General features: G+C 42.3%; 1 protein-coding gene across 1 annotated transcript; it reads left to right on the top strand.

The window, feature by feature from the left end:
• Positions 1–11,229: 11,229 nt before the first annotated feature.
• On the top strand, positions 11,230–25,830 carry LOC311310570 (prostaglandin E2 receptor EP2 subtype-like; the record flags this gene model as incomplete). The annotated part of the gene is made up of 2 exons (XM_084440080.1): positions 11,230–11,807; positions 25,819–25,830. Exons 1-2 carry the CDS (start codon positions 11,280–11,282, stop codon positions 25,828–25,830), a joined length of 540 nt encoding a protein of 179 aa, XP_084296206.1. The 5' UTR covers positions 11,230–11,279.
• Between the last annotated feature and the right edge of the window lie 1,625 nt (positions 25,831–27,455).

The raw sequence follows: 27,455 nt of genomic DNA, 5'->3' as shown, positions 1-27,455 counted from the left end.
ATGAAACAAAACTTGTTCCATCGCAGAACTAGTGGCAATCATGATCTATTGTGACATTTCCACACACAGAACTCAGAGTTCCATTTAGGTCAATAGCTAATTTCATCACTCACTCTTGTGGAATCTCGGTCAAAATTCCACAGTGCCCCGAGTCATTAAGAGAAGCTTACAAGTTTATGGCCTTATGTTGATTAGCTTATGATCATTCATTCAGTGTGCTATGAGAAGCATTTTCAATCAATAAACTGACACACAGCACCATCTACTGGACAAAATCTGCAATAGCAGTCAAACACAAAAATGAACCATGAACCAAAAATGAATACAAAACTTTAACAGTAAACGTGACTTTGGATTAGGGGTGTCTCTCCCCTAGTAGTTCCTCCAGCACTCCAAACGCCATCCTCTAGGTTCTTTTCAGTGTCTACCTGCGTGAGAGACACACATGATCAGAGCCATAGGCTACACCTCGGTCCTATGGAACAACAACAACAACAACAGTGTATTTGCTATTGACTGTCTTACCTGATTGACACTGAGAGGTGGTGACAGTGATTCCGTAGAGGTGAGATCTATGCAGTGGCAGTTACTGGTTTGTCTGCTTGTTCTTCTCTGTGTTCACCACAACAAGGCCTTCCCAGAGAGAGAGATCAAGTCAAATCAGGACCCTGGTATGAAGAGGTACAGTATGCCAGCACAGTGGCTCCGTTGATCCACATCACAATGAGAGTGAGTGACGTGATCAGCTTACCTCTCCCAGTTAGTGTAGTATACAGTGTTGGCATGAAGGACGAGGCTGAATGGGTAGTCACCAAGACAACTATGGATCTCTCTTCTCCAAGTCCCATCAAACGCCATGCACTCTAGTTTCTTGGAACCTAATTATCAAAAATGTTTTTATAGATGTTTCTACCTAATCTGCATTGCGTTAGTATTACTGTTTCAAATAGAACACATGTTTAGAGATCCACACCTGCATCTGCCCAACACACGTGTTTGGTCTTGGGGTCAAAGGTTAGTCCACTGGGTAAGTCAATCCCATCCTGTACCAGAACCCTTCTGTTCTGACCCGTCACAGTGCAGCTCTCTAACCTTGGGCCATCACGGTTCCAGTCGGCCCAGTATAGAGTGCTGAAGTCACAGACAAAATGACGGTCGGTTGACCACTCACTTCTAACCTCTTTCAATCCTATTATCATTCACTCTTTTAATACACGTACTATTTTGTACAGTGAAAAGGGTTTTAAAAAGTGTGTTTGTAGAGCAACATGCTAAACATACCCACTGATTGAGTCAACAACAATGGCTCTGGGGTTGACCAGGTCAGAGTCGACCAGAACCTGTCTGTCTCCACCGTCCAGACTGGCCACCTTGATCCTGCCTGTGCTGCTGTCCACCCAGAACAGCCTTCTGGACCGCACACACACAGACACACCCTCTGGACTGCTCAGACCTAGATACCAGTGCATATTGTTTGGTCTGACTCTGTGTGTGTGTGTGTGTGTGTGTGTGTGTGTGTGTGTGTGTGTGTGTGTGTGTGTGTGTGTGTGTGTGTGTGTGTCTGTGTGTATGTGTGTGCAGGTTGTCCTGGCAGTAGGCCCCGGAACTACAGGTCTTATGGTGCGTTCGTTTGTGGTCGGAGGTGGCAAGTCGCAAGTGGCAAAATACCTACCTCCGACCTGTGTGCATTCGAGCTATAGCGAATGATATGATAATGATATGATATGATATTGACATCAGCCGGCAACTGGGGGCTGAGAAACGCATCCGAATTTGCGACGAGGAAGTGCGAGTTCATGTGGCGTTTTATTTAATCATTCCTAGTAGCAAGTCGCAATTTGCCACCTCCCAGTTATAAACGAACGCACCATTAATACCCCCACTGCGTTCTCCACATCCTAGAAATAAGGATGTTGCACACATACACACACACACAAGTTGCACAAATACTAAGGATATTGCACACATACAGTGCTAACCACAAGTAACACCATGACTGGGTGTTTAAATTTTGGGCCCGATAAATTTTGTTTCATACAATGTCAATCCAGTCCATGTTCCCAACAGTATGTTGTCCATGCCTTCCTTCTAGCCCGCCCGCCGCCCGCCACCTCTGAGCTACTGAGGTGACTTTCACACCCACGCACAGTTAAGATGGATAAGAGAGGTAGAAAGGGAGGAGGACTAAACAGGAAGATTACTGATTATTTTCAAGGGTAAAAAAGGGACTCTCAAATGACACTAAATAAACTTGAAATAGCGTAACGTTACTTGCATCAACACAATGTCTTTGTTTGTTTTTCTTAATTAATTACAAATTTGTGCATTATTTGTGCATTATGTATTAATGCACTTTAAAATGCTTCAGATCAGTTTTATTAATCTAACTAGAAATGGTGCTCAGAAAGCACAGGCCTCCGCCCCTAAATGCATTTCATGGCTCTGTGCACGGCAAAATTGAATGGGTTCTAAATTGACCCCTCCTCCAAGTTTCATGAAAACCAGTCTGGGAGTTTTTGTGTAATCCTAGTCCAAATGAATGACTGGAAGTGAATGGCCGTCTGGGCTGTGTTTGGGCGACTCGTGGACCTGCCCAGTGATTCGCTTGAGTGGAGATAAAAATGACTGGAGGTGAATGGGTCACAGCCAGCAGGGGGCAATGCAGTGCACCCCCACACAGGGAGCTGGCTTCGTTCTAAGTTTTGTTTTCATTTGTGGATCTGGCCCGTGATTCAGATCTGCTTCAAAATTTAATGGGTTCTAAGGTGGCCCATGCTCAACCCTTCCACCGAGTTTCATAAAAATCGGTTTGGTAGTTTTTGCGTAATTATAGTTTAAATAAAAAAGAATGGTGGTGAATGGCCAGTCCGGCTGCGTTTGTGCAGCCCGTGGACCCAACCCGTGATTTGGATCCACTCCAAGATTTAAGGGGTTGTAAATTGGCCCATGCTACACCCCTCTACCCAGTTTCATGAAAATCAGTCAGGTAGTTTTTGCGTAATCCTGATTTAAAAATGATGTGAATTGCCGGCCGTGTTTGGGCGGCCCGTGGACCCAGCCCGTGCTTCAGATCTGCTCCAAAATTGAATAGGTTCTAAGTTGGACCATGCTACACCCTTCCACTGATTTTTGTGAAAAAGTTTTTGCGTAATCCTGCTAACAAACACACACACACATACACACACACACGCACACACCACCGAAAACATTACCTCTTGCCCTGAGCTGTCGCAGAGGTAATGAAAAATCTCATATTTTAATTCATGGGGTGCCGTTTATGAACCTCTCAGATGATTATTGAACCATTGATCCATACATATCTGGGCCCAGTTTCCCAAAAGCATCTTAAGAGTAATTTGTTTTTATTTTACTTCCATTGCTTGTTTGTCTTTTGTTATTTGATTTATGTCTGTTTCTCCCTCTCTCTGTGCCTTCTCTCTTTTTTATTGGTAATAAAAGCTGTAGTTAATTTTGAAAATTGAAATGAAAATAAAAACACTTACAACTATATTAACTCAAAGATGCTTTTGGGAAACTGGGCCATAAATATAAACAGGGGTGCACAATGTTTACAAAAGAATGTCTTTTCAATATATTGTAGAATGGAATTGGCCAAATGCACAAAAAGCAGTAGTAATGCCCAGAGCAGTAATGCAGCAGTCTAGAACAGCAGTAGCACCAGTCTAGAGCAGCAGTAGCACCAGTCTAGAGCAGCAGTAGCAGCAGTCTAGAGCAGCAGTAGCAGCAGTCTAGAGCAGCAGTCCATCTGTCCAGAGCAGCAATCCATCTGTCCAGAGAAGCAGTAGCAGCAGTCAATCCGTCCAGAGCAGCAGTCCACCAGCCCAGAGCAGCAGTAGCACCAGTCTAGAGCAGCTGTCCATCTGTCCAGAGCAGCAGTCCATCTGTCCAGAGCAGCAGTCCATCTGTCCAGAGCAGCAGTCAATCCGTCCAGAGCAGCAGTAGTCAATCAATCAATCAATCAATCAATCAAAGCTTTATTTGTATAGCGCATTTCATACCCAGAGGCAACACAATGCGCTTTACAGAGGACAAGGGAGGTGGGCATACGTCCCACTCCTACATATTCCAGAGGGAAGCAAAAAAACAGTATCACCCAGGGGCCAGATAAGTGAGCTATAAAAAAATTCTTCCCTGACCCCTCTCAACAAGGCGATCGAGCAAGCTCCTGGAGTATGTTTGTCTACCGGCTAAGAACATTTATAAAGCAATAAATAACATTAAATTACATTTTCAGAGTAAGAGAGGCTAAAAACATCATAGGATAGACATGGCAAACACTGGTGTATGTCTGTGTGTGTGTGTGTGAATGTGCCTGGGCCCAGATAGAGGCAGGGGTTGGGGTAGAGAAGGGGTAGGAAAAGGATACATACCTGGGTTAGGGTGAGGGGAAGGGGATCTGAGCCCAGGACTGGTGTATGTATGTGTGTGTGTGAGTGTGCCTGGGTCCAGGTAGAGGCAGGGGTCAGGGGTAGGGTGGGGGTAGGAAAAGGATACGGACCCGGGTTAGGGTGAGGGGAAGGGGGTACTGGGCCCAGGCCTAAAGCCGGAAGTGGACTGGTGTATGTCTGTGTGTACGTGTGTGTGTGTTAACTAAAAACAGATCTGCCTACAGTACTTGTTTACCTTTAACAAAAATGCAGTAGCCCAGGGTGTGTACAGAAAAGGATCAATGTACTATGGGAGAACTTCTGCATATGGAGGGGAAAAAATAGATTTTGAGATGCGATTTCCAATGCACAATTAAGATACACACCTGGATCTTTGATTTCCCCCACCTCCCATATCCCAATACTATAGCCAAGGTTAGCCCATGTGTGTGTGTGTGTGTGTGTGTGTGTGTGTGTGTGTGTGTGTGTGTGTTTGTGCGTGTCTGGCAGGTGTCACTGCATCACTCGTCAGTATTAATTCCACCCTCACTTGCACTTCGCTGGATTCAATTTTGGGTCGTCTAACTTCTGAACACACATGTCCACCTCCCATAAACACCACTTAAGTCAGCAACACCATCAAAAGCTAGTGATTTAATGCCGTGGGTGGGCAGTATTTACACTCAGGAGTGAGTTTCAACCAATTCAACTCTGTTGTACCTGCATACATGTATGTGTGTGTGATTACCTGAGTGGATGACCGCCTTTGGCTCATCCCCTGACACCAGTGACACTCTGCTCATGGTTTGACTGCCCATGTCTGTCCAGTAGAGTACTGTAAGTTCTCCTGGCAGTCATAGTCCATCCCCACCACCATGGAGTCCTAACAGGTGGCAACGCGACAGTGCCAAATGCATCTGTTAAAATGCTATTTTGTGCTAATCATACAGCTTACAGTTCCTTGAACCACTACACTTAAAATTGTATTGTTTACTGAGGTTTACTGTTGTCTTTTAAAAACACAAGACAAACTCACATACAGTAGCTACTAGCTACACACCTTAAAGGAGTAGTAAAGGGAAAATGCATGTTTAGCCCTGTTTTAAGGTTACTTATGATCATATACAATGGTTCAGATCAAAACCTTGACAAAGCTAGCATTTTTGAGAAAGTTGATAATTGCTCTACCACCGTTTTGGTCATACAATGGATGTGGATGGGCATCTTGAAAAATCATTCAAAAACATGTTAAACTCTTGATTTCAAAGACAAGAAGCTCACCAAGGGGGTAATTGGTGTCCGTTGGTGTTCTGACATCAAATTCGCTGCAAAGTTTGAATCCTGTAGGGTTTTATTGATCATTTTATGAAATCCATTGACTTGTATTGAAGCGACCGTTGTAGATGTGTAGATCAATCTGCAGAGGGGATTCAGGAAGCGGAACTACTTACTGTAGCTATTGTTTATGTTGCTAGGCTACCTAGTTTGCGGAAGTTTACACACATATGTGCTGCGACTAAATAGTTCTATGCTTAATATTTTAAAAAGCCTTTCCAGATGAACTAGAATCTTACTTTATGGCAAATTATATGTCAGAACGCCAACTAACACCTAGGTGAATTTCTTGTCTTTGAAATCGAGTTAAACATGTTTTTGAATGATTTTTCAAGATGCCCATCCACATCCATTGTATGACCAAAACAGTGGTCATCAACTTTCTAGAAAATGCTAGCTTTGTCAACGTTTTGATCTGAACCATTGTATATGATCATAAGTAACCTTAAAACAGGGCTAAACATGCATTTTCCCTTTACTACTCCTTTAAGCAGCATAAAGGCCTTTTTCTTGACTATTTGTTGTCCATCCAGAGGAAGGGCTATGATCCGTTGTCCCTGAGAGAACAAGACAGCCGGCCTCGGGCGTTTCGCTGCCACACCCATACGGACCAATGGCTGAGGAGTGAGCGAGATCACTGTTGGTAGTCCTACCAATAAGATAACAGGTGACAAAGGAAGGGTCACTTCTACATCACCAAAATGTATCGCTCAGGTTTTGCTCTACGCCCCCATCTCTCCCAGACTCACAGGCCGGTTGGACAGCGTGACGCGAGCGTGTCCCCACCACCTCTCTCCCGTCTCCATCCACACACCAGCACACCAGAACAAGAACACGTAGGGTTACACTCTTATATTCATACTCCTTGGAGTGGAATAGTTCATTTGAAAGGTACTGTATGGTAAAAAGCAACAAATGAATAGGTCATAGGCCTTGACATACCAGTGACACTGAAGCCATTTTTGTAGTCCTGGAGCTCCAGTGCAAACAGCCAGCCGAACAGGCCCGGGGCGGGGCTTATTGAGGCATGTGCATGACCATCGGCCACTACTGCATAACCATGGAGATCCACTCTGTCCAGCTGGACTTCGGAGCAGGCACTGTCTCCCATTGCCGTAGTAACCCGAACGGCAGTGGCAGCAGGGTCCACTGGGATAGTCTGTACAGTAGCTGTCCTTGGAGTAGAGCTGTAGGACCCGGCCACACATCCCTGAGGACCTGGGGGGGTTACTGGGGCCTTTGGAGGGTGAGGGACTCTGGTTGGGGGTCTGTGGGGCCCGGGGGGACATGATGGAGGATGTCTGGACCTGGACTGTGGTAGAGGGTTGGGTCGAGTGGAAGTTACTGTCAGACAGGATGTAGAAATCGTCGACTAGATCTGCCACATCCGTGGTGGCAATACCAGCTGCCGGCTCTCTCTGTTTCCCAAAGGTTAAAGTGAGAAGCGGTGTGAACAGTGAGGCGTTCACTGTGGCAGGACAGACGATCTGCAAAGAAGAGCTGCTGCCGATATGGAAGAGCCACTGCCCTGGCACACCTGTGTTCCCCTGCCTTGGGCGAAGTGAAACAGACTCATGTCAAAACATTTACAGTGGCAACAATATCACCATTCCAGTTAAAACAACTCGGGAAGTGTACTTTCATGACTGATAAACTGACTGGTGAAGATTCCTGACACTCTGCTCAGGTAGAGTGTAGGTGCACTCTTCTGAAGTGGAGCTTTGCCACCCGTTGAGGCCCACTCTGGCCAGCAGCTCTACCCCTGGGCTATAGGACGTCTGAGGCCTCGTCGCGAAGAACTGCAGCTCATTCTCAGGGTACAAGAACAGGCCTCATCAGAGGCCAGCACAGCCTGGAAGGTTCTACCTGAGAGATAGAATGAAGCTCTCACCAACACTGTGTTACCCCCAGTAACACACTTGGGGTATTATTCCATTACACAGGAACATATAGTATTACTTGCTGGTTGGGGATCATGCATGTAACATTCCCACATTTAACGCTTTCCACAGTGTGATTCTGATCTAATCTGGACTATTATATCTTACCATGTCAGTGGACTAGAGGTGAGAGGGTTGATTCCTGGTGTCGACCAACCTTCTCCCAGTTAGCAATTACTGTGTGTGTTGGCATGAAACCAGCACTTGGGAAACTCCTCTGCACAACTCCAGATACATAGTTTAATATGTTCACAGACTCCTCCATACGATAGTACACAGATCCTCTCTCCCCCTGCTGGTGTCTATATCAGACAGATAGGTAGATGGCAGGGAACCCCAAAGGGAAAGCCCTGTCCACATATACACACTCTTTGGGTGGAGGCTGCATGGAAATGATCCCATTGGTGGCTATCTGAGAAATAAAGAAAGTTTAGATACTTGCAGGCTTGTTATAGGCTGATTATTAAACTTAGGGGTGATATTTTTATCAGTTCAAGATGATGAACAAGTGGCTTATTGTGAACATGCGATTACAAATACCTGGTTATAAAAGACAATAGAAATGTTGTAGGCTAATTTCTGTTAATAGCCTACCTCTAAAACGTTTTACACGATGTAAGTCCAGGCATTTCTTACTTACATAGCGATCATAGTACTGTGCGTCATAGAACCAGGCCAGGTTCAGCATGGCTTATGTGCGTGGCTGGCTTGTTTTTGTTCAGGACTGATCGAACGGAAGCTAGCCATGCCACTGAAATAACTGTGAATTGAAATGACATGAAATAATGTCTGATAAATTAAGATAGGTCTTGTCGCCTGGACACATCAATTCCAATGCTTCCAATTCTTATCCAGCACAATAAGAGCGAGATAGCCAGTTAGCTCATGAGCTCACAACAACTAGCAGCAGTTTCCATAACATTAATGGTAGCAGTCAGTGGCTAAAGCAGTTACACTGATGATTCCTGTAACGTTAGCTATTTTGCTGCAATTGGTTCAACTTCTGTTTCTGGACAAAGGTAAGGGATAAAAAGATTGGAGTGAAAGGATGAACGTGTGGAGGTTTGGAGTATAGTCCTATAAAGTCATCTCCACCGGGGCCTTGAACCCCCGTCTCCCGGGGGGGAGTCCTGTGCTCTCACCACTACTCTACTTGTGCAGCAGAGATTGGCGGGTTGGTTTTGGTGCACTTCTTCCAGTCCTTAGTGTGGGTTGGGGTTAGAATAAGGGTTGGGGTTGGGACAGGATCTGACCTATAAGACAAGGGGTAATGGTTGGATTGAAAGGATGAATATGTGGACGTTTTTCCCTCCAGAAAAACGCGATTATGCGATCGCATAATTCATTGCATATCAGGCAAAAAGCGCAGATTATGCAAGGGTCACATCATTTTAGAAAGAGCGCATTTTCACCGCGATAATCACTGAACAAAAAACGTGGAATATGCGGGGCTCGCTTGATTTCATACTTCCCGCATTTTTCATTAAGTGAATGACGAGCTAGTAAGACAGCTGTCAACGGACCATAACATGGACTGTATTTTCATGAGGACTGTAGGGGGCGACGGAGCACTACCAAAACGCTAAACACAGATGAAAATGAAGCAATATGGCAGAATACAAGACGCATTTAAGTCAAAAACAGTCTGTAAGTCGATTTTCGTGCCTTCTTTCACTGGAAAAAGGTGTAAAAACCATGTTTTATTTGTATTTGTATGGGTAAGCCAGGCTTACCCTGGCTTATAGGAGCAATCGCCACTGCAACACAGTAGGCCTACTCATGGTTTCATTCAGGACTTTACAGTTTGGACTTTAAAGTTTGTACTTTTTTTTGTGTACTTTTTTATGTAGCAAATGTGTAAATAAGAAAGAAAAAAAATGAAGATGTAATATGTGCTCAATTCAGTTAATACAGTAGTACTGTAAGATCGTGCTCTTTTTGTGCACTTAACATAAGTTTACAACAGTGAGGTCACTTGTTGCATGTGAGTTTGGAAAATAAAAATGAAAGGACCAAAACATTCCCAGTACTTTCTGTGGTGTAGTAGTATGCTTTCTTTACTTTAATCTACTTGTTTGTCTAGGAAATTAGAAATTATTATTTCCTGTAGCCTAGTTAGAACATAGTGTTCGGGGAATCCCGTTATTTCATCTAAAAGCATTTTTCTCAGGTTCTTGCATTTTTCGTATATTCTCGCAATATTAGCAAGTTCCCGCAACTTCAGAAAATGCCTGCATTTTCAAAGCATAAAATCACATAAAACCCCCGCATATTCCATTGCACACTCAAGGATTTTTGCCTGCATAATTAAGGATTTTTGCCCACATAATCAAGTATTTTTGCCTGCATTTTTCTGGAGGGACTGTCTTGTGGTAGGTGCGCTGGCTTACAGCCATGCACAAAAAACACTGCCTCTTGTGGTAGCAACATAGAACTGCAGGTCAACAACCCGACGGAGGAAGGGAGCGAGGGAGTGACAACCGGACATTTGCTATCTTTGGTGCATCGCCATGCAAAAAAAAAAAGGCTCTTTCAGCCGCAGGACTTCTGACACCTCGTCATGACCGCTGCTCAGAATGGAATCACCGACCTGTGCTCCATAAGGTAAAATAATAGAATGACTCACTATAGTCGTAGCATAGCTCAAAAAGGATATGGCAAACATTTCCCACATCTTCAATGTGCATCAAAAGTGAATCTAACTGTGAACCATTCACTGGGTAGACACGTTGGGATAAAGCAATAATTTAACATGTAGCATATAAAAAGGATCCAAGTCACTTCCGACATGGTGATAAACATGGCTGAAGAAGCCGTATCATTGGACAGAGCAGGTGGAGAATATATTAAAATTAATATTATATCCTATAAAATCTGTAAAGACATAAGTATTCCAGCGTATAGGCTAAGTGAAGTTAGGCCACTGTCACTGTGTTGAGCCAGTCAGCAGACAGAAGACAATTAGCCTACATTTTTCCAATTGCTTGCGGTAGTAGACATAGGCTACAATTAGCAGTAGGCCTAAACATACTGCCATAGTCTATATTATGCCTTCTACTGTGTTTTTGATTAATAATGATTCGCCTAATATATATCGCCTAATAGGCTAGGTCTACACTTTCATATGCTACCATTATGCCTCGAAAAGTAACGGTAGGCTGCATGAAACGCATGGGGCACATCAATAGTAGACCTAGGCTAGTAAGTGACGACAGAACTCACTTGTTGACGCCTATTCCGGGACGTGGGTGGAACGTTCAGCATGCACGAATCCACGCAGCATCATTGACCACCATCTACCCGGGTAGACTACCCCTGATGTGCCTATGGTGTGGGATACAATCAATCTGTAGGCTAGGCTATGGCATCACCAGGCGCATGCTACGACAGCCTCACCGTATCTTTTGGGCAGCCAGCCACCTCGGCTGTCATGTTTTTCACCGGAGTTGTGGGCAATCTTTTCGCTTTGGTCCTCTTGGCGTTGCGGTGCAGGCGTAAAAGTTTGTCTCTGTTCCACGTGCTGGTGACGGCGCTTCTCATGAAGGATTTACTAGGGACCCTCTCAGTCAGTCCTCTTGTGCTGACTTCTTACTTTACGAATCGTACGTTGGTGGGAATGAGCGAAGGACGAGGTGTGTGCTTCTACTTTGGATTCAGTATGACTTTTTTAAGCCTCGCCACTCTGGCCAACCTGTGCGCCATGGCGCTGGAGCGGTACCTCTCCCTCGGGCATCCCTACTTTTATGAGCGGCACTTGAGCAGGCGCTGTGGCTGCATCATCATTCCACTCATCTACCTGGGTTGCATACTTTTCTGTGTGACTCCCTTCATGGGCTTTGGATCATACGTCCAATATTGTCCGGGGACATGGTGCTTCCTTGACACGAACCCAGACAATCAAAAGGACAAAGTGTACGCTGGCCTCTATGCGTCCTTCACACTCGTTATGATTTCGGTTACAGTAGCTTGTAATGTATGTGTCATTTACCACTTGATTTTGATGCACCTGAGGCGCACCGCACAACGCACAGGAACAGTGAGACAGATGCGATTAAGATCTTTGTCGATAACCGATGAAGTGGAGCAACTTCTACTTTTGGTGTTCATCACTGTGGCTTTTAGCATTTGCTCGTTTCCTTTACTGGTAAGAGCTTTTTGTTGATGAAATGAAACATTTTCACACATATTAACGGTCATGCAGCGTACAGCTAGCCTCTCTTTATATTCGCACCCAATACAGATTAACAAAAACTGTAGACCTATAAAATAAAGTATGCAAGTTATGATATTGCTTAAATTCTGAAAATTCCAAACCTACATTTGGCTACAATAAATAGGCATTGTTTCATATTATTTTCTTCCAGAAAACACCCACAATTATTCACACCCTCTAGCCTACTATTCTTTTAAATACATTCCAACAAAACAATTATTGATAAATATACAACTTAGTTGAAGTTCATTGGCAACTGTTAGGGAAAGTGTCCTACAATGGTTCTTAGGGCCGCTATCCCTAACTGAAAAGGCGAAAAAAATGTGCAAAAGGGCTATGCTAAAATGTATGTACTTTCAATGATAGACCTATGCATGCTCTCAAAGGCTGGAGTTGATATATTGGACACACTCAATGTCAAACACATAGACAAATGCAAGAACAAATAATTAACAGGTAATCATTTATAATAGGAAGGGAAAGTAATTTCATCGCCCCCTATAGTAGTGTTCCTAATGCTGAGAGAATGAATGGGATTTCTCATAGCACATTTTCTGAAAAATTATATCTAGGTCTACATCGAAAAGTTAGTAGAATGCATTAAATATGATATACTTGGAGACAAACTTTATTAAAGGTATAATATGTAATATGTGGATTAAAATAAAAAAATAAATAAAAAAGAATACATCCATAGGGCTTTGCGAAGGCTGCAGAGTAAAAGTATTGCTTTTCCATAAAAAATATATATTTTGTCTGAAATTATTACATTATGAAATTTTGACGGCCCGACACTGACACTGTTGATATCATACCAGCCAATAGTATTACAGCGTTGGTACTGCGCGCTGGGTTGCCAGGAACTATTCTAGCTTCACCACTGTGAGATTAGCAGTAGCCAGCTAACGTTATACTTCCATGAATTAGCAGCATTATAGATGTTGGTTAGTGTGTGTGCGACTATAAAATGGCAGCTTTTCCGTCCACTTCCACTCACTCTTTTCAGCTAAACGTTTGGTAAAATGGCAGAGTTTCGTCGTCCTGCTTCTCCGCCTGAGCCCTGGCAAACCGTGCGATATGAATCTCAAAAGCTCAGTGACCGAAGAAGGAGCAAAAGACGGATAGATATCGGGCCAGCCTTTGCTCGTTGGATGGAGTTTATGGAGTTTAATGGGATAAAGTCACATAGTGACATGGCTACTTTTCTACTAGACCGTGAAGCTAGCTAACTAGCTATCGTTATCTTTCTTGGAATCTGCATAGCCAGACCTAATGTTATCTCCACACTACAGCATCTAACGTAACTTATTACATGGCACTCTGAAATACTTGATTGTGATTACTGATTAGTGTAACGTTATGTTCCTCTCGGAGTGAAGATCTTATCCCAGTATGACTGAAACAGTGCATTCTCTGGCATTTTGGCAACCAATACGTTGTGTTGTTGCAGTTCTTATCTGTAGACACTAGATGGGGGAAATAATCTACATATTACATATTATACCTTTAATTCTGGTGACCGTAGTTAATTTTCAATCACAATTCGAATGATGTTTATATTTTTTGTAACGAGGTGGTAAAGAACTACATACGGCATGCATGACATCATTTTGTGTGCATCTGCGAGCTTGCTGACTACCAGCTAACATCTAACACGATACAACCAAATTACAAATCAGTAGGCCTACACCTGCGAAAATGCCGATATGCATTGCATGGCTGGCAGAATACTTAAGCAATAACAAGAAGTGCATTCCAAATGCTGACAATCATTTTAGATCTGGCCATGTAGAAAAATGCCGCTATTCGCAGGGGGAGCTGTTACTGTAGGTGTCGTCAGGACTAGCATGAAGAACCGGTCATATCATGTTACGGTGAGTTAGCATCATAAGTGAGGCTTACGGTTAGGGGTTAAGGTTACGGACCAGTAAGAATAACCAGGCGCACCTGCGGATCAGACCAGCTAAAACCAATCTGACCAGCTAATACCATCCTAACCAGCTCACGTTAATAGGAGGCTTTGGTTATGACATTTCACAACGTAGCACTGACCATATGCAATACAACTCAACTTATTATTCGTATCAATCTTTACAGCTCTTTGGGATCTCTTGGAAATGAGTAGAATTTGCAACCATGCGTCTCATACCGATGGGAGCAATCTGGCGCAATGCACAGCAGTTTTCTTATGAGTGACGTACATAAGCGCTCCCCGCTTTGAAGTCCATTTATGAAACGAATGGAGCAATTTCAAAAAATTGAAAGAAGGTGAAATACTGTTTGAAATTCTCACAGTTTTTTTATCCAGGCATCTTAGTTTTAACCATATAATTGTGACTGAACATGTTTTGTCTGCTAATAGGTGGTATTCATTCTGTTTCGAGCTCGGCAGGTTAGCCGCGAACTTCATGCCGCAACGAGAGATCCCGTCTCTGGGTGGACAGCTGTTCAACTCGCCTGGGACCCGGTCCCCTGGAGCTATTTCGCCTGGCTGCCCAATGCATTGTTGTGAACAGAATGAATACCACCTACTAGCAAACAAAACATGTTGTCACAATTATGCTGTTAAAACTAAGATGCCTGGATAAAAAAATATGTTTTCCAACGGATATATTTGACGAAAGTAGATTAAGCAAGCCGCTTTTCATCGCTAACTCAGAGCGGGGAGAGCCATGAACGCAATCTGTTTGTGGACTAAAAGAACGTCATTGATACCTTTGACTGCGCATGTCAAAGGTATCAGTGATGCGTTTTTTTCAAAGATGGCGCGGTTCAATAGGGCTTCACTCTTTCGAGCAGTCAGTGAATGGAGTGACCCTATCCAGTTCTATTAATACATCCATGGTTCAGACCAGACGCGGATGCGCAGCCAGTTTTCTTTCGTCGCCAATTCGCTTTATTCACTTCAGCTGCCATATTGGTCAGTCTGACATAATTGGTGGTACGGATGCAGAAGTGCCCGTTGACTCCAGTGTTCTTTATAAAAACACAACTTCAAGAACCCAAATAGTCAAAATAACAGGCTGAATACACTATCGGGCTTACAAACTCACCAGACTCCAATGGTTTTTCACTGCCATTGTTTTCACCTTTGGAAATACATGGAAGTGAATGCAGCTGATGGCTAACTATGGCTCATTCACTTCCGTGTATTTCCAAACGCGAAAACTATGGCAGTGAAAAACAATCGGAGTCTGGTAATGATGAGTTTGTAATCCCGATTATTCAGCCTGTTATTTTGACTATTTTGGTTCTTGACGTGGTGTTTTTATAGTGAACTTTTAACATTGGAGTCAACGGGCACTTGAACTGCATTTCTGGTGTGAACAGCCTGGCTCCTGCTCACGTGAGAATGGCACTTCGAGGCACTGTTCACACCAGAAGTGCATTTCTCTGTGCCGGTCACCAAGCGACTCTGCGACTCTGCACTTTTTTCACAAACATTCGCTCATGGAAAACATAGACCATATGCTGAAACTACAGTATCGCTGCAGTGCGCGAGCAGGCCACGGAACTCCGCGACAGTAGGCTACTGGGGAACGGTTAAATTGGTCAACATGGGCGATGAAAAGAAACTCGACATCTGGTCTGAACCCGGTGTAATTCCATGTTCACTCTGGATGCGAAAGTGCTGTCAAGCCAAAATGTGTCCGGATGATGTAATGGTCTGATGTTATGACTGGGTAAAAGAACGTTTTTTCAATTTGTATTTTTTTATTCAAATAAATTAGAAACGTTGATATTACATGTATATGTTTACTGACACCAGACAAGCTAGCTAGCGAGCTAGCGACAAAAAAAATAAGTCGCAAAATGTTAATGATAATCGGACTTCTTTCCCCAGACACATTTTGGCCTGACAGCGCCGTGACAACCAAGCAACCCTGCTCCTCTGCACTTTAGTCACACACTTTCATTCGCGGCTCGTGAAAAAATAGACCAGACGTGAAACTATCCACTGCAGAGCGTGAGCCGTCCGCGGAGCTTCACGCCGAAAGGTAACGGGCTGCACTTCGCTACGCTTTCGCATCCAGTCTGAACCTGCCGTAATCCAGTGTAAAACCGGTGACAGGTGCTGTTGAGGTTGGTGAAGTAAACACATAGGGCTACTCTGAGGCATCAGGAACACCTGCACACTGACTTCACTTGTTCAATATAATTTATTTATTTATGTAAATCTTGTCTTTGAAATCGAGAGATTAACATGTTTTTGAAAGATTTTTTACTGTGCCCACCCACATCCATTGTATGACCTAAACGGTGGTAGAGCAATTATCAACTTTCTCAAAAGTGCTAGTTTTGTCAACTTTTTGATCTGAACCATTGTATATGATCATAAGTAACCTTAAAACAGGGCTAAACATGATTTTTCCCTTTACTACTCCTTTAAAGAGCCACCCTCATGTTTCACTGTAGGTATGATGTACTTTTAAACATCACTTGCATTCTTTGTACACCAAACATAATGCTGATGTGCATGTCCAAAAAGCTACATTTTTGTTTCATCTGACCATGGTTCAAATTTGTATGGTTCCAATTGTAGTTCAGATGTAGTTTGGCAAATTCAAAATGCCTTTTTCTGTGAATTGCATTCAAAAGAGGCTTCCACTGTCATGAAAGTGGTTTATTTGTCATACAGCATTACACTCTAACACACGCGTGCAGTGGGCGGCAACACATGAAGACACACACATGACAAACATGATTTTTCGCTTTACTACTCCTTTAATGTTTTATTCTTGTTTTGCATGCACAGGCCTTTGTTAAAATAGTTGAACCCATGAGCTCCAGACATTTTGTCCAAAAACCTTGTTCCATCTGCCAGGAAGCTACTGTACACTTTGGCCACAGATGGACCTTCAAACAGGACAACAATCCCAAACATATGTCCAAAGCAACTAATATCAAATTGCTGAAGCAGCCATCTCAGTCTCCAGACCTGAATCAAATTCAAAATGTGTGGTTTGAATAAAAAAAAAAAACAGTCCACGGATTATTATTATATAATATAATGGTCAGATTTTTGTTTAATTGTAAAGCTTATTATTTATGTATATAATTTATTTCATATGATGTGTTTTGTTCATCTTTATCAAGGGTGTGAATAAAAAAGGAGTGTACTGTATATTTTGCTTACATGTTTTATATTTTTGTCCCCCTCTAGCTCAGAGTGTATGGCAACTTTACAAGCAGGCCAGAGGAATTCACTGATTCACTGAAGGAAAGGGATTTCGCTGATCTGCTTGCTCTTCGAATGCTGTCATTCAACTCAATCATTGATCCATGGGTCTTCATCATCTTCAGTCCCTCAGTGCTGCGGTTCTTCTGGAGGAAAATACAGAGACGCTGGCAAAAGCCCCCATCCCTCCATGGAAAGGCTCTCTCCCATCCCAGCAAAGCTGATCTAGTCCAGCCCTCCCAAGGAGCCCCACAAACATGATGTGAACAGGAAACACTTATTCTGAGCGGTGCTGTTACTCACAGGATGTCACCTATGTGAGATCTTCTGTGTTGATTAGTCTGTTTGGTTGACTTATATTGAGCATGTTGAGCTTTAGGTCTGAGAAGCAATTCAGGGAGGTTTTTTCTATAAAAAATAATCTCAAGCCTTGTGATGTAGCCTAATAATATGATGACACCAGCCATAGGCCTGCATGTGACTGCCTACTTAAAGGAGCATGCCAACTTTTGGAGAAATAAGCTTATTTGCCATATTCCCCAGAGTCAGATAAGAAGATGCATATCCTTATCTTCTCTGTGCATGCAGTAGGAAGCATTGAGACCTGTTAGAGCCGTTAGCCTATCTTAGCTCAATCACTGAAAGAGGATTTTAAACATTAGCCTAGGCTAACGTCTCTAACGGGTCTCGAGGCTTCCTACTGCACACACAGAGAAGAGAAAGATGCATCTTCTTATCTGACTCTGGGCAAGATGGCAAATAAGCTAATTTCCCCAAAAGTTGGCATGTTCCTTTTAAAGTGACACTGGATGGGTACATATTTATATCGCACATGCTTGTTAGGACAGACAGGTTGCCTACACAGCACTAAAATAAATGGTAAAATAAATTAAGGCATGTCTATTGCTTAAATGTAATTGTTCTTATTTAAATCAGGATCAGTATTGTGGGTCTATGTCAAGCCTACTGCTGGTAGAGTACAATATGAGGCTTTATGTTTTGCATCACTTTTCCTGTTATTCTTAAAAGAAAAAGGAGTGATGTATTTCAATGCTGCACTTTTTTCTTGACTCCTCTATTTTCAGGTCCCTAATGAATTCAACATGTAGGCTATCGCTTCTTCTACCTCCCACTGTGAAATAGTATTCTATTACTATTCTGAACTTTACACATTGTTTCGCACATTGTTTACTGAAGCTAAATTGGGTTTTGGCATGAGTGAACTGTGAGAATGTTTTTATCTGGGTGAGCCTCTGACTGTCCACAAGCGAGATGAAGGGCAAAAGTCGAGTAAGAAGTTTGTATTGTGTTGTATTACCTCCGTCTGCGAAATTCATCCAGGAAGGAAAGACATACTATATCTCAATTGCACAGACCTTTTGTTAACTTTGAATAGGTGAGGAAACAGCTGCTGTCTATTGTATGTGGTCTTAATACGACTACTTTGGTATCCAGCTTGACATTTTGTTATTTTCAATATACAGTACTGTATACCAACGAAATGAAATTGCAGGGAAACACTGTACATTTGATGAAGTGATCCTTGTTGGTCTGTTTAATTTATAAAGACCAGGAAGGGAATGATCACTCTTCTTTTGACAAGAAGTGCCTTGCTAATCAACATAGACAAATCCAAGGAACCCTTCCCCACCACACACACACACACACTCTCTCTCTCTCTCTCTCTCTCTCTCTCTCTCTCTCTCTGACCAGCCTGTTGAAATTGTGCAATCCCATTTAAATATCTAGGGACGCATAACAAGCAGAGTTTTATGGAAAACAGTTTTTGTTTCCCATAAAACTCTGCTTGTTATGCGTCCCTAGATACGCATCCTACATAAAGAAGCCAGTCAAAGAATGTTTATAATTCAGAAACTTAAGGGGTTTGGTGTTAGCCAGGATATCCTAGAGAGTTTTTTTTTTTTTTATCAGCGTACTAGTAGCCACAGCCTCTTCCTGTGTACAGCTGATTCATACATACTAATCAGCTGTACACAATCAGCTGTACACAGGAAAACTGTGGCTATAGTCCACGGTCCTGGCCACCCTCTGCTCCCCTCGGGTCGGTGCTTTAGAATGCCCATGGAAAAGAGGAACATACAGTTAGAGGTCCTTTGTTCCTATTGCTATCAGACTCCTTAATAAAGCTAGGTAAACAGTTGTAAGGCACTGTGCTTCGAGCTGTACTTTATGCTTGTCTTTGTATTACTGTGGAATGTAAGTGAGTGTGCTGTTTTTTGTGCAAGCCAGCACCTAGGATAGCATTTATCCGGTTGTCACTCCCTCCCTTACTCCGGTCAATGTTGACCTGCATTTCTCTGTTGGCATTACAAGAGGCAGTAGTCCCAGCACACCAAAATCAACCCACTGATCTCCACTGCACAAGTAGAGTAGCGGTGAAAGTATTGGACTCCCACCCGGGAGACCGGGGTTCAATACCTGATGGGGATGATTTTATGGGACTATACCCCAAACCTCCACACGTTCATCCTTTCACTCCAATCTTTCCCCAGATAGCACACAAATATCGGTCCTCCATCGGAATCAGAGCGACAATCCACTGGAGTGTTTCTACTGGGGGGTGTCTAGAGGGGCACCGTTGTTAAACAGCTGGAGAATTTCTGCTGGCGAGTCGGTAGTGGTCTTCCACTCGCATTCGCACGTGTTGTCGCCCTGTTGCTTTTCTGATGGTAAAACTCATGTGGACCTCTGTTGGGATACCGTCGGAATTCTGCTTGCATGGCACGCCCTCTCCTGTCTCTTTTCCCATGGTGGAACTCGGTTGGGATAACATCAAAATTCCGCTTGCAACCGTCACTGGAGGGTAGTCTTGAACAATCTAGTCACTGACGACCAGCTCAACATGACGCCCCGGACAGGTCAGGTAAACTGGTTCAAAATGTAAAGCTGTATACAAACATCAAATAAAATGTTTTTAAACATGTCCGGTGTATTGAGAGAACATTTGCTACTCAATGTTAATGCTACTTCACGTTACGGCAGCTTTCTTAGCTAGCTGACACATTTAGGTTAGCTAAATAGCTAGCTAGCGTTAATGTTAGCTAGCTAACGTAACATTATTAACATTAACTAAAGAGCTAGTTGTAGCTCTGTAATTCTTTTATTAGTATAGAGATGGATAACTGAGGGATAATTATATTTGAACAAGGTGATGAAAGTGTACTGGTTCAATACCTTAATGGTGAGATTCTATCACAATGTTTTATCATTGCTTAGAAATGCCCGGTAGATTAGTGTTAGCCCTATGTTGCTAGCTATGACTTTGGTAGGGATTTTGATAGCTTCTTCATACTATTATCATGTAATCTCTGGTTATAGGCTATTGGTAGCTAAGAGTAACTGTACTTTGTTCTTGTTAGTTGTCTACAAACGTGTATTACTGGTGATAGACTGCATTTACCATTTTCGGCCACAGGAGGGCAGCAACAGGCTTAGATAGACTGTTCCTTGTTCAGTTTCAGCAATTCAATATTTGTAGTATTTATAGAGTATAATATAGAGTATTTGAGTTAGGGTATATAGTTATTTGTGTCAGTATTTCTGTTAGTTATATATTTCTTTATTATTTCAGAGACCACACACTCACTGTCTGTTTATGTAAGTGAAGAGAATTGAAAGGTAAAATAATACATATTAAGGGTTTAAAAAGTAGTAATATTGTCACAATACCGAGGAAAGCTGGAAAGTATGCTCTCCTCTCACTTTAAGAAAATGGGCTCAACATCATGATCATGATCACAAGTTTATATAGTTTACATATTTTTAAGCAATGGTAGTGTCTACTTTTCATGTCAGTGAGTCTAACAAAATCAATAATGCATGGGTTGTGTCTTTTGTCTTTTCCTACATGTGACCTTCATTCCTGTCTGGGGTGAAGGATCAGTGAAGGATCTGCTTCAATTAGGTCCTCAGAATTTTAACAATCAGAAGTGGGCCTAACAAAAGGTTGAGATTCCCTGGTGTAATGTAATAGTCTGTTGTAAATTAACTGTCTAACTGATTGCAGAAACTGGGTGACCAATTAAGTGACCAATTACAAGTCTTTGATAACTCCATTGATATAGCCTACTAGAGGTGTGCTTACTGTTATGTTTCTCTGTGTATGCAACTCTGTGTTTTGTTTTCTGCTCCTCCTGTTCTCGGTCCCACTTCCAGATTCCTGAGTGGATCCAGTTACAATTAATATATTTCAAAGCATTTTAATAAATAGCATTGTGATTTTTCATTTGTGTTTGTCACTGGATGTTATAGAAGTTATGTCAAAATTTGGTTACCTGGTATGCTATGTCAGTTATTGAATTAATGTGCAGTAATTGAACATTTGAAATACTCCTGTTTTGAAATTATACCTACAGTATAGGTGTCTCAGTAATTACCCATTATATATTAGGCTATACTTTGCATATATTTACCAGGTAGGCTACATGTTAAGTAAAAGTAATATTCCTCTGGAGGTCCGCCAACTCGTCCATCGGGGACCCGCTGTTGGTCCGCTAGCCTTGTGTTATCAGGGTTTATCCCTTGCCTTTGTCCAGAAACAGAAGTTGAACCAATTGCAGCAAAATAGCTGACGTTACAGGAATCATCAGTGTAACTGCTTTAGCCACTGGCCACTACCATTGAAGGAGAATGCTCTTTTTCGACAACTTGGAGCTTATTTACGGCATATTATAAGACGTTTGACTCACCGAGATAACTTTGGTGTAATTCGGAGGCCTGTAGAAGAAATTCAAAATCCAGCGGGAGCCAGGTATATCCATGTAACAGACGGGGCACCGAGAATGCAGCTTCTAAAAAATTATTTTCTGCAATCTATTTTTATGAATCGCTAGTTGTGCTTTCATAGAGCGAGGGCTTGTTGTGGTTTTCACATGCCTCTGTAATATGATCTTTAGAAACGTCTTTAGAAACAAATAAAGCTTCCCCACTTGCTCCAGCACGCATGCGCACAGCGCGCAGACTGGCTATTCTCCGTCTGTAGGCTACACTCGCGGCTCACATTCTCTTCCATCATATTCTAAGTCATCTTCTATATCCTCAAAATCGGATTAATATTCAGCCATATTGCACACAATATTCCAGGCACCAACAAGCCGATCGTAGCGTAGAGATTGTGAGCTGCGACAACAAACAAACAAACCAAGAAAAGGCTTTCGGACTCGCTCTGTGATTTTGATCCGCTCCAAAATGTAATGGTTTCTAAATTGGCCCATGTTACACCCCTCCACCAAGTTTCATTAAAATCAGTCTGATAGTTTTTGCGTAATTCTAGTCCAAAAAATGAATGGAGTTGAATGGACAAACCAAGAAACAGCTCGTGGACCCGCCCCGTAATTCAGATCCATTCCAAAATGTTATGGGTTTTAAGTTGGCACGTTACACCCCTCCACCGAGTTTCATGAAAATTGGTCTGGTAGTTTTTGTGTGATCCTGCTAACGGACAGACGGACACTCCACCGAAAACATTAACTCTCACCCTGCACGGTCACTGGGGCAGAGGTAATAACTTTAGTTCTGATACCCTTTGGAGCACTATGGACACCAACTAAATACTGTCATCTGTTATAACTCCAGCCTAGTCCCATCCAATTAACTTATCTGCTTGTCTTGATACCCACTGGAGCAATCAGTAATTGGTCATTTAGACCATTATGCCCGTCTCTCCCCAGAACATAGCAGACATGTTGTGTTTGGCAAGTCCCGTCTTGTGCGAGGTAATAGATCAGTGTTTGTATCAGGGCAGCAGCACTAATTTTGGGCAAAGCTGCAGCTCCTTACAGCTAATGAGCAGGCAAAATAATTCTAGAGTAGGCAGCTGGAATGCTGGGGACGGGGTTTTATTCGGAGCAGTATTTCTATTGGCTAGAAGTATATTATGTTAAAACTAGCCAAAACATACATTCATATTTGTGGTTACCCGTGACAAATATGAATGCTGTCAGGCCGACTGGTGTCCGAGGAAAGTCTAAACCAAGGGACAGACAGGCTGAGGGCAACATTTGTGTTCGATAATCATCATCACATCATAATAATAATAATAATAATCTTTATTTATTTATTTACAAAGCAATTTTTACTGTGATCCAATCTCAGTCCCAGGGGGAGGGGGCTGTGATAAAGATGTCTGATCTGATGCTGTGGGAGGGGTTGTTGTACTGCACTGCTGCTGACCTGGCCATGTCAAATCTGTTAGACTGGGTGAGAACACTTTATTGAACTTTGAGCAATAGTTGTAGGATCAAAGATCAACCTTACAAGGATTGTACAGTATAACAAAACAAGGACAATATGCTACAGCCCAGAGCATACATACAAAAAGATAGTGAACAGGCTGAATTCCTTGTCTGGGGTGTATTTAAGCAATAAGGTACTCGAGGCAGTACTTTGTTGTGAATAATGTACAGTTCAAGGGTGTTGTTAGGCCTGACGTGCAGCGGAGGGCTGGCAAACCCTTGAACTGTACATTATTCACAACAAAGTACTGCCTCGAGTACCTTATTGCTTTTATAATACGGGTTGACAGCAAAAGTATAAATAGTAAACAAAGACAATGACTGCCTTTCAGCACAAAATCGTTTTAACAACGTTTTGTATTGCATTTCAGTAACGTTAGAGAAAATAGTCCCCGGTGTGGCTGTTGCTATGCAACAGACATAAACAAAGGGCGCGTCTCTTGTCTAAGTGATTTTAGCTACAGAACCTGCCGGGGCAGTCCGAAAACATCTTGACACTCAAATAGGCTTTATTTTTATAAACAGATCACATATTCGGAATCTACATGGTTGATAAACTAACACACAGTCCGAGAGATTGAATTAAAAGTCTGTTATATTTGGAATGCTGACAGTGTAACAGGCGCATTAATTTCTAGCTGAGATGAGGCTCTAGCGAGATTCTACAGTACTTTATGCTATATACAGTACACCCCGTGACTCGCTCTCAACCAATCAGAATGCTTGATTTAATCTACCCGTATTATAAAAAGATCATACTGTATGGTTTACTGTACAGTTCTCTTTATTACCTCCAGTGACAGCGCAGGGCGAGAGGTCATGTTTTCGGTGGCGTGTGTTCGTCGGTTTGTTAGCAGGATTACGCAAAAACTACCAGACTGATTTTCATGAAACTTGGTGGAAGGGTGTAGCATGGGCCAACGTAGAACCCATTACATTTTGGAGTGGATCCACAAATTAAAACAAAACTTAGAGGGAAGAGTGCGCGAAGAGCCACAAAATGCATTAATGGGCGGAGGTTTGTTCTCTTCGAGCACCATTTCTAGTTTGGAATTGTAATAAGTGTTTTTTGCATAGTAGACTTACTTGTACATAACTTTCTACCAGATTATATAACTCCTTTTGTTGCTCTAATTGAGTTGAAGTGGACAAATTCTGTTAAACATGAATTTGTATTAGCTGGTAGGTCTATAGAGGCACATAGAGGATTGTCCTCCGTGGCCGTGTTGTGTTGGGTCGTGGCGTGGAAGTGATTTGTGGTTGCTCATGCTGTTGTGATGTGATTCAATTTACACAATAGATGTACATGTCTTACTGGTGTGTCTCAATTAGTTATTAATGTGTTTGCAGTTTATATATCATCCTGACTGTGCACGTCACTTCGCATTTTGTTCAAATTGTTGCACCGATGTATGCCAGAATGTGCAACATCTATTATGCAAAATCCATGTTTGCAGCATCTGTGTGCAACATCCTTATTTCTTTGAATGTGGAGTTTGCGGTGGATGGACAAAGGGGGTGGGATGGGGCAAAAGCAAGAGGCACTCCCTGCAAGGGATGCATAGCACTTGCATGACAACAATAAAGGTGGTGAGCACATGTAACTATCCCCCTTGGAATACAGAACAGAGCAGAGGCAAAGCAGGTGAGGGCCGGTAGTTAAATAAAACATTTCCATGGCAAAGGATTTTCCTGCTAAACTTCACCAGCTGTGCAGTGTTGTAGGTTATACAGCTTGGCAGCCCACAGCATGAATGCTTGTACCACTGTGAATTCAGAGCCCTAACTCTCAGGACCTCGTCAGACCCCCTAAAATATCCCTTTGAATCTCCTCCAAGACATTATTTAGACATTTATTTTTATACATTGCAACAGGAGGACATAGTTGTTAAGAACAAGGCCAATTTAGCCCCGGACAATATCCACTGTTAGTGTTTATATGTCACAATAATTCCGTTGTCTGGATTCAGCACAGCATACACACATCTGATGAGTCATGGAAGCTACAGTATCCAGTGTTGAAACTACAAAACTTAAGATGTACTGTGTGTGTGTGTGTCCACATCGGCACTCATTCTGAGACAAAGTGGTGGGTGGTGGTAAGATATACAGCATTGTAGCTAACACTCCCATCACTTGTAATCTCACGCATTACCAAACATGCTAACCAAAAATGCTTCAATTCAAATTCTGTCCAGCCCTTGTACTTAACACAGACCATCAGACTCATTAGTTTCAAGAACCTCCGAAAGAGAATTAACATTTAATGGAATGTTACTAAGGCAAACAAAAGATCACATCAAACATAACCAAACTGATGTTTGTGGTGGCTGTCAAAAACATCTCTGTCTGACAACCATCAGCTGCAGTCTGTCATTGTATAGCAAGCAGCAATTAGTGAAGACATGGCATTTTTCATGAAAAGCTGTTATGGTTCGGGCCGGGTCCACCCAGGCCTCCATGTGTTTTGTCTTGTGTCTTCTATGTCTATGTTGGTTTGTGTTCCCAGCCCCAGCTCTAGACACCAATCCCTTACTAGTCCCACGTCACTCCAGTCCCTCTCCACTCTTGTCCCTCTAGCTTAATCTTCCCTTGTGTTTCTTTACTCCCCTCTCTAGTTCCCAGTCCCTAGTTTTAGTCCCCTCCTTTAGTTTTCTGGTCCCCTCTAGTTTCCCCTAGTTTTCTGCCCAGTTCCATTCCCAGTCCTAGCCTAGTTCCCTGTCCCCTTTCCTTGTGTCCTAGTTCCCTCTGTCCTTGTGTAGGTGTCTTGTTGGTATCCGTCCAGGTCCTTGTCTGGGTTATATCTTGTTGCACACCTGTACGTTGTTCCTTGATTGTTCTCCCAGAGCATATATGCCCTCCCGTTTCCTTTGTTCAGTTCATTGTCAATGTTAGTGCGTTTCCTCCCGGTGTTCCTTGTTTATTTTTCATATTAAAACTTTTTTGAACCTGAGCTGCCTGCCTGCTGCCTGCTTTTGGGTCCTACCTACACCTACCAGCCTCAAACCCTAACAAACAGTTTGATTATTGGTGAGAAATAGATTAAGTTTTAATGAAATTACATAAAACCAGAGAAATTAGATTAGTGTGGTTAATATTTCATTTTTGTGGAGGTATCATGAAAAAGGAACAAGCCCTAGTACTGTAGTTGAATTGACTTACAGGACTGCAGGAGGGGACACTACTGATGGCTGACACTGACACGGCTGTATGTCAGTGTACAGACAACATGGAGATTACCAAAATAAAGCAAGTTACTTAAAATTGTCATTTTCATAATTCTCAACTGATCCTTATTTTTAGCATATTTGGCCTCTTGAGTTATGAAACCTCCCTTTGGTTCAAGACTCAACCTCGGCCTCTGAGGAGCCAACCTCCTCCATGGATTTCACATGGATCAGAGAAGTGCACTCATCAGACAGTGCAGAGCCAGACTTGTCTAGACAGCAACAGCACTCTCGCTTCTTTAAACACAAACAATTCCCAAAAGAGATACATTTCTCAAACCAGGTTTTGCTCAAACATATTGAGAAAAATGAATGTCATATACCAGCATTGTGATATTGTAATTCAACTGTCCATTGCATAACCATTGCAGTGCTTACCTTCTGACCTTTGCATCAGAGGAAGACCTGTCTACACTTATTTCTTCATAGGGATGTGAAATATGGCTGCTACTTGCAGAGGGCTGTGATCTCTCAGGGGAAGCATTTGTAAACATTCAAGAAGCCGTTTTCCAACTGAATTTGAAAGCTAGGAACTTCATGGAAATACTGTTACACCTGGAAAACTTATGTTTAACATTTTTTGATATACAGTACCTTTATTTTTTATTTTTTTTACTGCTTTCAGCAAATACACCATTTTTCTTCAGATAAAATATATTTAGATGTAGTCACAATCTGATGGTAGATGGACCTTCCAATCAATCACAATATATTACCTGGAAGAAATGCATATTGATGCAAAATTATTAATGTAATATGGAGCCCCCTTATCATAAAAATACCAACTGTCTTGTGGTTAATTTAAATAACAGTGAAAAGTCAAATATTCAGTCAAAAACAATAGAAACATATTTATTTTTGTATTGTACTTAATAAATGGTACTGGATTAACAGTACAGTAGTACTAGGTAACCAAAGA

This window comes from Borostomias antarcticus (genome assembly GCF_949987555.1).
Source record: "Borostomias antarcticus genome assembly, chromosome: 6".
Lineage (NCBI taxonomy): Eukaryota > Metazoa > Chordata > Actinopteri > Stomiiformes > Stomiidae > Borostomias > Borostomias antarcticus.
Note: the sequence above shows the minus strand (reverse complement) of the source record. Positions and strands in the feature narration are given on the sequence as shown.